At 45.7% G+C, this 13,386-nt stretch overlaps 1 protein-coding gene across 1 annotated transcript in view; it reads left to right on the plus strand.

Moving 5' to 3' along the window:
- LOC140405355 (Golgi reassembly-stacking protein 2-like) overlaps positions 1 to 13,386 on the plus strand; it is a 50,448-nt gene that overhangs the window by 1,076 nt on the left and 35,986 nt on the right. The window contains exons 2-4 of the mRNA XM_072493663.1: positions 5,500 to 5,580; positions 7,756 to 7,959; positions 12,489 to 12,575. Coding sequence (XP_072349764.1) covers positions 5,500 to 5,580; positions 7,756 to 7,959; positions 12,489 to 12,575 — 372 coding nt within the window. The remainder of the gene's footprint in view (positions 1 to 5,499; positions 5,581 to 7,755; positions 7,960 to 12,488; positions 12,576 to 13,386) is intronic.

Genomic DNA, 13,386 nt, shown 5'->3' on the forward strand with positions numbered 1-13,386 from the left:
AATACATATATAATCCATCTCTTTCCACCTCAACCCTGTAGCCTGAGCTGTTAGTTAATGCTTTTATTTATTTTCCTTTACAAAGTATCGCTCAAGGCACAGTTCCACCCCGTGCCCAGTCCCTCTTTTGAGTTGGTGGATGATGGTGTCTTGTGCATGGTGCTGTTACAAGAGCCTTTCAGGACTTGGACTGAAAATATGTTGCAAGTCCCAAATACTAGGCTACCTCGTGTGTGAATTAGGGTTTCTTCTTGTATGCTATGGAACGCAAAGCATCTAATTGTGTCCTTAAATATTGCAAGATACTTTACCAACTGATATTGCTCCTTTTAAGCAATTGCATTTTAATGTTAATGATCAAGTTAGTAGCTTGATTTTGTTGCTGATCTCGCTGCTGCAGAATAGCTCATTGTAAAATGTCTCCAGTGATGCCCCCTGTCTTTGTCCTGAATAGATGGAAAGTTCCTGACGTGGCACTTATTCACTGCTGGTGTTGATCCATTAACATTGGCCTAGTTCCAGGGAAAGATACTTATGAAAGGAAGATGAAATGAATGACTTCATTTCTCTATACACCACCCCCCTGCCCCCATACAAAATATACTGGAGCTACAAAACTCGTGTTTACATAATCTTAGATTCCTGTAGTGCAGTAGAAGGTGCATTGTGGACATGCCAGCACCGTGGTTTGCATTGCTGCCTCACAGCTCCTGGGTCCCAGGTTCTATTCCAGCTTGGGTGACTGTCTGTGTGGAGTCTGCACATTCTCCCTATGTCTACGTTGGTTTCCTCTGGGTGCTCTGGTTTCGTCCCACAGTCAAAGATGTGCAGGCTCGGTGGGGTTACAACGGAGTGGGCCTAGGTAGGGTGCTCTTTTCTGAGGGTCGGTGCAGACTTGATGGGCCAAATGGGATTCCAAGAGCTCTACATTCTTCAGCTCTAACCCTGCAAAATGTGCCTTTTATTTTGGTGTATATCCCACTCCCTTTGGAAAGTTAGCCACTTCCATCAACTTTTGACCCATGCATTTCCAATTGTAACCTGTCATTGTGTTTATGTAATAAATCTCTCATCTCCTCATCTTTAATCAGTGCCCTCTGCTTCCCAACCCAACCACCAGTGGAAACCGTTTTTCGCTGTTTATACAATTAAAATGCCTCGGAGTTGAAGGCCTCTATTAAATTTCCCCTGAACAATTCTTGCTGCAGCTCCCCACATCATTGAATTTTTCCATTCCCTGGTACCATTCCTGCCAATCTGCTTTGCACCTTCTTACAAGATTTTGGCATCCTTCCTATCGCGTTGGCACTGCACTCGAGCTGAGGCCTAACCTGGGTATATGAAGGTTTGGTGCTTGCTTTTGTACTCTCTGCCTCCTATCCTGGAAGGTTCTTTTTAACAGCCTTATTCTCTTGTCTTGCTGCTTTCAAAGATTGGTGCTAAAACTCAACTGGTTGACTAGCACCCTTCAGGATCCAGGAACCTGCCACATGTCCTTGTTCAGGCTGATGACCTGCACTAGATGGTTATCTTTTAGCCCCCTCTGAAGTGGCCGAGGCTGCCATTCCATTGCTGAGAGAGTGCAAACTTACTGGAGTACTGTCATAAAGACTGCAGCAGTGCGAGAAGGCAGCCCACCATCAGCACCGCTTCAGTGCAAGCGAAGATGGGCAGTGTGTCAGCATTTTCCGCATGATGAAAGCAAACCTGAAAGAAATGGGTTTGTGGGGCATAAAGGGGTTGTAGGTGCTCAAAACTAGCAACAGATGTGTAAATAGAACTTTAATAATTTCTGTGTAAATTATTCGATTGCCTATTTGTCAGTGATGAGTGACAAGCTGTGTTATGCTTAAGTGTTGCTGTTACAACCTGTCGAGGATTGACCTAGCTCAAATTGTAACATTGGATTAGAGTTGGCCGCGGTTACTCTATTGCAATGATGACACCATTCTTAGCTTCTTCAGTTTTGTCGCTGGGGGCACTGACTGAGGTGGGAGGGGTTTGGTTCCTATTTGGGGCTGACTGAGGGGGAGGAGGGGATTGTTTGGGGACGGTATGGTTGCACGGCTGACTGTGATGGAGGGGGGGGGGGGGGTGGGTCCACGGCAGGCCAGTTGTGAAGGTGTCTGTGGCTCCCTGCTGCTGTCTGGCTGGAAATGTGGTTCCACAGATGGAGGTGGGAAGGGGAGTGCTTCCATGGGGTACTGACTAGCTTGGGAGGGGACATCGGGATAGAGAGAGAGAGGCTTATAGGTTCATGGTGCCGATGGAATATAGGTATCAAGTAGATCGCATTTGTGCACTGACAGGGTTACTTAACTCATTTTGACCTTTTTTCCTGTTACAGCTTCATCAGTTGATTTGTTCTTTTGCCTCGCTGGTGTACACAAGAAGCTAAAACGTTTTGAATGCTTACAACAGCTTCTTGGTGTTGAGTTTCCAGTTTGTCAGGATCAATTGGCTCAGTCTGAGGAACAGTCACCCCAGAATCAGATACTTGATGGCTTAAATCTGATTCTGGGAATGTAATCTTAATTGGCGCCTTCTATGGCCCACCATCAGCCCTGGCTGGCTTTGTTGACTTGCTGGACAGTTGCTTCCCCCTGCTTTGATGTTCTTGTCCCCACATGCTTCCAAGCATGGGACTCACTCCCACCGTTCTTCCTGTTACAGCAGTCGCCCTTTGCAACCTTGAATTGAGGGCCCCTTGACGGTGGATGCATGATTGCAGTCACTCCCTGCCATTTATTGTTTGACCTTCTTGATCAGTGCTGTCTTGGTACAGGATCATCCGGACAGTGTACACCGAGGTGATTGGCTCAGCTTTCTGCTTCCTTCAACTCCTCCATCCTTTCCTATTCTGATCTCTTCTAGTCTCCATCCCATAATGTTTAGAAATTTCTCCCCCATTTTTTTTCTTCCCAGCTGTTAACTAGATTCACCGTCTTCTCTCCTTGACCCTCCCTGCTTCCTGAGCAGTTAGCTACCTTTCGTGCTTCGATGCTTCCTGACTCCCTTCACGCTGTTTTTTCCCCCCAATCTTCTTGGCAACTGGCGCCCGAGCTCCATCTTTATCAAGTCTAACTCATCCAGACGTCTGCAGGTTGGGCCCTGGCTTGTATGATGTTTCACACTTCCAACCCCATCCTCATGACTCCCCCGTTGGCTGACTTGTCCCTCTGACTGGCCTCTCAAATCCATGGCCTTGTTTCAAATACTCCTAAATTTCCCCCCCCTTTGCTCTTCTCTTTTGTCACCTCCTCCTTAAAAAAAACTTGGGCCATACTTTCTTCCCTGACTTCTCGCCCTTTTCCTACTTGGCACCTTTTGAATCCTCTGTGCTGTAAAGGTTGTTGCGAGGGATTGCTGCATTAGTCCAATTGCTGTCCTTCATGTTAAACAGAGGTACCATCTGCTGGTTCAGATTGTCTTTGAGGAGTATGTGGTGTTTTTTTGATGAAGATTACTGGAGTGTCTAACATTTTCTCTGAACTACCGAAAAACAGATCAGTTGGATGTCAATCTCACTGTAGTTCGCAGAGTGCGTACCTCATTTACCGACATTGCAATTCTGCAATAATTCATTTGGTGGAAGTGCTTTTGTGATATTTTAATTACTTTTAAACAGCTGATACAATTGTACATAGTTACTTGAGGCAGTGGTGCATGGGAGATTGCAGGGCAGAGGTTTCCTGTTGGATTAGTGTGACCTTTGAAGCACAATGGATCCATCGTGTAGATTGGACAGGAGCATTGTCGTGGTGTGGGGAATTGTCACATTGGGGGGGGGGGGGGGGATGTGGTGGCAAGAATAACGTGCATACGCTTGCGCAAGAGGATGTAGAACCGCTTTAATGGAAGCTGAGTATTGAATATTTCTAGGAACAAAACATCTCTCGGGACAAATGATCAAGTCTGCGGAGCTGTAGTTCTCCGTACAGCACCAGACTGGATGTGGCGTGACTTAATGACAGACTGCAGTTGGAGGGTTAAAACCCACCTAAGCTGTGAAGTTGATTTGTTTGCCAGCTCTCCTGAACTCGGAAATAACACACCCCAGGCTAAATGCCAAGTGGAATTTTTCTGTGTGGATTTGATTCCCTTTTGCTAGGTGAGGAGGAGGAGGAGGAAGAAAAAAGCACATTTCTAAGTCTAATGTATTCTCCCCTCTGCTTTAAAAATACAAATTTTAAATTTTGCCTATCTGAGAGGGGTAAAGCAGTATTGAGCTCTTTAGCTTTGGGTTTCTGAGTTAGATAAAGGTGGAAGAAGCCGCATTCCTCTTATTATTAGACCTTCCACTGAGTCCAGATTGAATTGCAACTACTGGGACCCATTCGATCATGAGCTTGCAGGAATGCTCGCCATGGCTCGACAGGTAGCAGATTGTTGCATCTTGAATCGGAAGGTTGTGCGCCCCAGAGAGTGAGCTTAGGAATCCTGGCTGGCCCTGTGCTTATCCCTCAGCCATTATCACAGAGGAAAACAGATTATCTGCTAATCATCTCATTGCTGTTTGTGTGAACTTGCTGTGCACAAATTGGCTACTGTGCCTTGAAATGACAATTCCTTCAATAGGTGTGAGGTACTTCCAGAGTTTGTGGAAAATCCTTTTTTTTTTAAGGTTGGCTTTTCTTTCTACCATGCTCCTTGCTCCTGATGGTAGTGGGTTCGTTCTCCAATTGAGTAGAGGCACAGCTGTTTTCTTTTGCACAGAAGTGAAGTCACCCATGCTCGAGGCATCACTTGAGCCTTTCCGCCTGTGTGATGTAACTGTGCTTTTGTGATGGATAGCACATTGTGCTGTTTGTGCACCTCTCCCGTTTTTGCATTTGGATTTGGGAATCACAAGATGGTTCCAGCACAGAAAGAGGCCATTCAGCCCATCGCATCTGTGCTGGATCTCTGCAAGAACAACTCACTGAGTCCTCTACCCCTGCCATTTTCCCACAGCCCTGCAAATGTTTGGTTATCCAATTCTCTTTTGAAGGCCTCTGCTGAATCTGTCTTCACTGTACTCTCTGGCAGTGCTTTCCCAATCTGAACTGTGAGTAAAGTCACCATAGTCCCAGCTGACCATAGGCCTTTTGAGAGAGAGCTGACTGGTGGTGATTTAAATTGAGGGTCAAGGTTGAGGAGGCGGGGCCTTCAATAATAACCTCAGCTGGTACGGGGAATTGAACCCACGCTGCTAGCCTCTCTCTGCATCATGACCCAACCGTCCAGCCCACTGAGCTAAACCAGCCCTTGGGGCCTCCTGTGTTCCTAGAACCTACAAAACAGAAGAGAAGGTAGAACATTTTGGAGCTGCTTGTGCACACTTGAACAAGGCCTGTAGACACGAGAGTAGCACGTGGGGGATGTCCTTGAGATGAGGAAATATAATGTAGGTATTGAAAATGGAAAGATACTTCAAATGTTCTGTTCGTTTGAATCCTCGACTGCAAACAAGGCTGGATGGTACTTTTGTGATGAAGTGTTTTATTTTCCTTTGAACAGGTGCAGGAGAATTCCCCCGGATACTGGGCCGGGCTGGAACCCTTCTTTGACTTTATCATTTCGGCAGGTGATACGAGGCTGGTGAGTTGATGTTCTTGGCACCTCAATGCAGTAATTTACACGTGAAACCATGCTCTATCAATAGTGATTTTTACTATTGTCAAAAAGAAGTCACGTCAGTCTTGGCTTCAGAAAACTTTTATATACACAAGCTTCCCATCAGTTAATCTTTATTTTTTTCTGCTTTTGGTCAGGGTTAAATTTACAGATGAATTTAGCTGACCTGTCTGTTCTCCAAGCTCGATAGCACTGTTGCTTGTTGGTTTGCTTCTACCTTTTCAGTGTATCCGCCAATGCAAGACATACTGCTCTCCACATCACCATCCACTTGGAGACCCTTAAATCAGGCCACACACGCCTCATTCTGCTTGCCACCTCTCGAGGCTGATGCCTCCGTGTTTGGACCCCTGCTTCGATCGAAAAGCCTTCCATGGCCTCTCAATCGAACCTCGGAAATGCTGTCTCCTCCTTTGTGCCACAGTCAGAGCGCTGGAAAACTGCATTCCTGACCGTAGCGCTTTTTGGCGTTTAACTCAGCCAGTGGCATTGTATTTAAAATCAGTCCCCTCCGCCAACTTGGGGTGGATGGGTGAGAATTGTTCGCCTGAATATCACTCTGGATGCGAGTGAGCTGAGTGTTTAACTTGCAGAAAAACTGGTGGCTGACTGTGTGCTTCAGGGATTTTGGGAGGGGATGACAGTGAATTATCTTTTTTTTTTTAAGCCACTGGCAGCACCTGACCTCCAGTACTACAATACAGAGTCTTCATTTCCCCATTGTTGTAGCTCTGGCACATTGAAGCATCAAAGCAATCTAATCAAATTGTTCAGCACGGTTTTGCGAATCTTCTATTTTTTTCATGGGATATGGGCGTCACTGGCAAGGCCAACATTTATTGCCCATCCCTAATTGCCCCATGAATTGTCTCGCTCGGCCATTTCAGAGGGGCAGTTAGAGACAACCACATTGCTGTGGGCCTAGAGTCACGTGTAGGCCAGACCGGGTAAGGACGGCAGATTTCCTTCCCTAAAGGACATTAGTGAACCAGATGGGTTTTTACAACAATCGATCATAGTCGTCACGGTCACCGCTTCTGAGACTGACTGACCCCGAGAATGGTTTTCATCCAGCTTTTATTAATTGAATTTAAATTCCAGCAGTGCCCTTGTGCACATTAACCTGGGCCTCCAGATTATTAGTCCAGTGACAATCCCACTACGCCCCCCCCCCCACAGAAGAAAGTCTGACTCACAATCTCTCTGTCCAATTTATGGGCACCTGACAGAAAGCTTGGCATTATGGGATCTAATTTCCCACAGCCGATTCCCTTTCAGAACTTGCTTCACAAAGCGCGGAGGGAAATCTCCAGTGTTCTTTGTTCTATATTTGGCACGCATGGTTTCACTGCTAAAGAAAGCCGCATTTCATATTGGTGAAAGTGTCTCTGAGACAATAATGAAGTCGCTTACAGGGGCACTCTGCAGAATTAAATGCTTTGCTTTTTTTGTGCGTGTGTGGGGAACGCATGTTTTGCTTGTGATTTGGACCTTTCCCAAAGTGGAGGTGGGGGCGAGTGCTAAACAGCACTATCGCAACTGTATTTCCTGTACATCAAAATGTTACCTCCTAGGTTCATTGTATAGTGTGTTTGTTTTAGTTTTTCCCTTTCCCATCTCTCCTGATGAACAGTTCCAGTAAATTCCACGCTTTGCTCAAGAGGTCGTGTGTGTGTGTGTATACTGGTGACCTGTTTGTTGCAATGGGGAGAACTGTCTTCTCATCTCTAAATAATGCCATGAGATATTTAGCATTGAACTGAGCAGGCAGACGCTATGGATTTATCATCCAGTCTGAAGTATGGAACTTCTGAAACTGTGGCATTGGGCTGGGACTCCGGGGCAGCTTTATTCTGGTCTGTGCTGTAACTTCGACTCTGCGCTTTGTGCCATGGGTCTTCATATTGTTTCTTTTCATGTGAAATGAAGCAATTGTCTTTCTGGATGAGTGGAGCATTGCCTTATGTGAGATTTAAGTGTCGCTGTCATGTTTGATACTCAGCTTCTTGATTGCCATTTCTACTGACGTCGGCGAACTCCGCACAGACGGGGATCAAACTTGGGGCCTCCTTGGTTATACAGCAGTGAATTTGCCCAGTTGGTCGTTTTTGTTATCTACTTTTTTTCCCTCCTTTTCAGGATAAAGATGACAACGCCCTGAGGGATCTGTTATTAGGCCATGTGGAAAAATCTCTCAAAATGGCCATTTACAACACCAAGACGCAGGCTGTCCGGGAAGTCAGCGCAACGCCCAGTAACCTGTGGGGTGGACAGGGGCTGCTCGGAGTTAGCATTCGCTTCTGCAGTTTTGAAGGAGCGAATGAAAATGTTTGGCATGTTTTGGTATGTAAAATGCTCCCCAAGTATGTTTTGAGTGAGTGTTCATGTTAAGTAACCTAGCTGCTTCGCTGCGATTATGTGATTCGACCCTGAAAGCACTGGAGGAAGGAATGGCGATGGTTTCTTATTGATGTGAGGTAACATCAAATCCTTATCAAAGTGTGCATTAGAGTTGACAAATTGCATTGTGATTGCCATGCCGTCCCGAATCCCCAGAGCTCTTTGTCATAAAGTTGCTTGGAGTAAACCGGAGGGCCATTAACCATGCAGGTGCTTTTCCTGCAGTGGGCACTGCTTCTTGGCGCAAAGTCGGCCATGCATTTTCACATGACCCGTGACTTTCCAGCCAAATTGTGTGGTGGGAGAAAATGATTTTGGTGGGCGAGGTAGGGACCGATGGGATAGAGGAAGACTGGAAAGGTAACGAGAGCAGAACAGCTAGAGGAAGAAAGCTACACATAGAGCAACTGAGAGCAGTCAGGAAAGTCTGCTCCTGTCGGCTTGTCGACTGATGGGCAGAGCTCAGGAGACACCTGCAAGCCCCTATACTGGACTCTGGTAATAACACCCCTCTGTCTAAGGGGGAAAGCTGCAGGTTAATATTTCTGTACATTCAGGTGGCTGGTTACTTGTCCCAATTGATGGAGCAAAACATCAAATCACCTGGTTAGCTTGGTACTGCTTTCTATAGTTTGGAATAGTGAAGAGCGAGAATCAGAATACTTATCTCGTCTCCCTACGCCTCTCCCAAGAAGATATTTGATCCCATTATACAGTGTCTTTCAAAACCATCGGACTCTCAAAGTGCTTTCCAGTCAATGAAGTACTTTTGAGTTATAATGTAGGAAGTGTGGCAGCCAAGTTCCACACAGCAAGCTCCAACAGACAGCAATGTGATAACGAGCAGAATTATTTTAAATAAATGAAGCTTTTGAGGGGTTAATATTGGCCAGGACATCGGTGATAACACCCCTAGTTTTGCTTTGAAATAGTCCATAGAATATTTTAATCTCTGCGCTCTCAGGTGGACTTAACATCTCATCCGAAAGAACTCCCTCGGTATTGCACTGCCGTGTCAATCTTGATTTTTCTGGTCAAGTCCTGGAGTGGGACTTGAATCTCGCCCCTTCTGACTCCAATGAATGCTACCAACTGACCCACGGCTGACCAAGCTGTAACTGGTGGGAGAATGCAGTGTTCATACATCAGTATGTGGTTTGATGATGTCGTGGGGCATGTACCCGGACTGTTGATGCCTGACGGAGATGTGTCTTCCTTCTTGGCTATTGTGTAGGGCAGAGGCTCAATGCTCCCAGCCACAATAGTTAGAGCAGCTTTGGTGGTGGCTAGGGTGCAGATTACCTGATCATTCACCTGATTCGAAAGAGCGACATTGCTGTTTGTGGAACATTGCTGTGCGCAAATTGGTTCCTCACCCCCCCCCCCCCCCCCCCCCAAACCCATTTTTACAGAATGCTCAGAAGGAACATTATGTCTGCACCATCGCTCTGAAGGAACAGTTTACCTCCTGCCACTCCCCTGCATATTACCTTTTCAGATAACCCAATTCCTTCTGAACTGTCCTCATTGAACCAATCATATTCTCAGGATGTACATTCCAGATTTGACCCCTCCACCAATGAGAACAATTTCTCCCAATCGACCCCTCAAGACTTTGAACACCTCAATCAAATCTCCTCCACTTTCTAACCTCTCCTCCAAGGAGAACAGCTCCCAACTTTTTAAAAATTCATTTATGGGATGTGGGTGTCTCCCTGAATTGCCCTTGTTCAGAGGGAAGTTAAGAGTCACCACATTGCTGTGGGTCTGGAGTCACCTGTGGGCCAGACCGGGTAAGGACGGCAGATTTCGTTCCCTAAAGGGCATCCGTGAGCCAGATGGGTTTTTACGATAATTGACAATGGTTTCATGGTCATCATTAGACTTTTAATTCCAGAGTTTTCTTGAATTCAAATTTCGCCGTCTGGGGTGGGGTGGCAAGTTTACTTGAATCCTGTGGGCCACTGTGCCACCTATTGTTGAAAAGAAGTCATGGCAGCAAAACTGCAATTCTGCTTTTACCTACGGGACCATCGTTTGCTGTGACTGGACATAGAAAAGCACTTGCTGTTGGTTAGGCTTGTCCTTGCATATTTAAGTTTTAAAAAAATATTTTGTGTGGCAAGTCGCTGAAAGTGTGAGCTGACAAAAGTCACAACAAGAGGAATCTGAGTCCCCTGGACCTGAGCGGACAGGATAAGGAACTGTTGTAGTTCCGAGTGATCAGATTGAAGAATATTGGAATTAATAGTACAAGGAGTGGCTGAATTCAGAATCAAAATGGACAGAAAGAGGGTAGGAGCGATTGGATGAATAGAGAGGAGAAAGACCTGAAAGAAGAGCTTTTTTAGAAACAAACACATCTACTTTAAAATTACGTACGTTTTTTAAAATAAAATCTCCAGTAATTAAAACCTGAAAGACATTTGCAATATCTCCCAGCCAGTGAGGTTAACTGATAGTAATAAACGCTTATCACGCTGTTAACTATGCTTGGACTGGAATGGACAAGGCTTGACTTTCCATGGTGAGTTTTTAGTTGGAGTCTGCTGTGCAAGGGCCTCCATTCGTGCCTTATTCAATGCTTTTCAATGGCGAGGCTGACAGTGAGATGTCATTTCTGCCAAGCTCGTGGTGGAGCAGCGCATCCTGGGCAGCAACTTCTGGATGCATGTGTCTAACCATCTGCGCTTTGCCTGAAGTTGTACCCATTGTGTGCAAATAACAGCAAGTGTCACGAGTCTTACTGTTGTTCTGGCAGCAATATCTGTGCCATTGTCTCACAGTAATGTCGGTGTCTGTTTTTCTAGAAGGTGTGCTTATGTAATCTAATTTTCTCATCTTTGAAGATGGTGACATTTGCCTGAATAATGATAGTGACTGCGTTTCTGCTTGGATTGGCATTAGTCGCTCACTGATGTGTGTAATTGAGTGGCTGGTTGGGTGTAATTACTGGGTAATCTCACTTTCGAGATGGCTTGTTGTGTCTCTCTGTAAAACTGGCTGGTTATAGAAATTGAACCCATTCCATCTATTTAAAAAAAAAAAAAAAAAAAATAATAATTTCCTGCAGTGACTTTCACTCCTTACCAGATCCTATACAGATTGCAAGGTAGCAAATTTGATTCCTGATCTCCGCTGAACCCTGCCAGGCTGGAGATGCAGGCACTATAATTAGATGCTGGACTGGGCAGGGGTAATATAAGTTAGGACCTCAGTCCATTCTGGGAAGTTTACATGTGTAGAACCTCCTGGTAAGGGCAAGATCGAGCTGAACTGTGCTGCTCTATCTGGCCTCTTGCCCGATAGCTGGTTAATGCTGGCCATGTTTACTTGTGAGGAACCGCTATTTGGTCATGTACCAAGAGGGAATAATTTTGTAGTCTATATAAATGATTTGGAGGAAAATGTAACTGGTCTGATTAGTAAGTTTGCGGACGACACAAAGGTTAGTGGAAGGAGGACCGTCCGAGGATGCAGCAGGATATAGGTCGGTTGGAGACTTGGGCGGAGAGATGGCAGAAGGAGTTTAATCCGGACAAATGTGAGGTAATGCATGTTGGAAGGTCTAATGCAGGTAGGGAATATACAGTGAATGGTAGAACCCTCAAGAGTATTGAAAGTCAAAGAGATCTAGTAGTACAGGTCCACAGGTCACTGAAAGGGACAACACAGGTGGAGAAGGTAGTCAAGAAGGCATACGGCATGCTTGCCTTCATTGGCCGGGGCATTGAGTATAAGAATTGGCAAGTCATGTTGCAGCTGTATAGAACCTTAGTTAGGCCACACTTGGAGTATAGTGTTCAATTCTGGTCGCCACACTACCAGAAGGATGTGGAGGCTTTAGAGAGAGTGCAGAAGAGATTTACCAGAATGTTGCCTGGTATGGAGGGCATTAGCTATGAGGAGCGATTGAATAAACTCGGTTTGTTCTCACTGGAACGAAGGAGGTTGAGGGGCGACCTGATAGAGGTCTACAAAATTGAGGGGCATAGGTAGAGTGGATAGTCGGAGGCTTTTCCCCGGGGTAGAGGGGTCAATTACTAGGGGGCATAGGTTTAAGGTGAGAGGGGCAAGGTTTAGAGTAGATGTACGAGGCAAGTTTTTTACGCAGAGGGTAGTGGGTGCCTGGAACTCACTACCGGAGGAGGTGGTGGAAGCAGGGACGATAGTGGCACTTTAAGGGGCATCTTGACAAATATATGAATAGGATGGGAATAGAAGGATACGGACCCAGGAAGTGTAGAAGATTGTAGTTTAGTCGGGCAGCATGGTCGGCACGGGCTTGGAGGGCCGAAGGGCCTGTTCCTGTGCTGTACATTTCTTTGTTCTTTGGTCTTTTAATGGACAATTTCTAAAAATAAATGTGAATTCTCTTGTGACACTTTCATAACTTGGGTGAGGGTTTGTAAGAGTTCCTCACTCTGTCTCTGTCTGTTTGGATTTAAATCTATTGTGGCTTTTCTTTGCAGGAAGTGGAACCCAATTCCCCTGCCGCACTGGCCGGACTGAGGCCATACACCGACTACATAATTGGAGCTGAAGCCATTCTCCGTGAGGTAGCTCCTGTTTCCTTTTCCTCTTGGGGGAGAATTATTGGATTTGTACGTGTAAACTGACGATTCACTTTTGGAATCCAGTGTCTAGCCTGTGGAGTGCAGAAATATATTCCTTGCTCAGCAGAAGTTGTCGGGAGCAAGTATTAAAAGCTTGAAAGTACAAAAGCAAAAGGCAACGAGTATTGGAAATCTGAAATCAACACACCTCCTCCGCTGGTCTGACAGCATCTGTGACCTTCTGCAAAGTTGATTCGAATGTAAAGGTCACCAACCTGGAACAGTAACAATTTCTCTCTCCACAGATGCTGCCAGACAAGCTATGGAAAGTCTCTGATTTGCAAGTTAGTTGCTATGTACACCTTATTCTGTTTCTCTGCCAGAACCCAGTTTTGACCAATTTGTCTTTTTATTCCTGTGGCCTCTGCGTGTTAGGCCATTAATTAGTTAGAATTAATCATGATAATCTTTATTAGTGTCACAAGTAGGCTTACATTAACACTGCAATTAAGTTACTGTGAAAAGCCCCTAGTCGCCACATTCTGGCGCCTGTTCGGGTACATAGAGGGAGAATTCAGAATGTTCACTTCACCTAGCAGCACGTCTTTCAGGACTTGTGGGAGGAAACCGGAGCACCCGGAGGAAACCCACGCAGACACAGGGAGAATGTGCAGACTCCGCACAGACAGTTATCGAACCTGGGACCCTGGAGCTGTGAAGCAGCAGTGCTAACCACTGTGCTGCCCCACGCTCCCAAATGGCTTTGTGTGCATTATGAAGGGGCAAAAGCAAATTACTGCGGATGCTGGAATCT

The sequence above is a fragment of the Scyliorhinus torazame genome, chromosome X (assembly GCF_047496885.1).
Source record: "Scyliorhinus torazame isolate Kashiwa2021f chromosome X, sScyTor2.1, whole genome shotgun sequence".
NCBI lineage: Eukaryota > Metazoa > Chordata > Chondrichthyes > Carcharhiniformes > Scyliorhinidae > Scyliorhinus > Scyliorhinus torazame.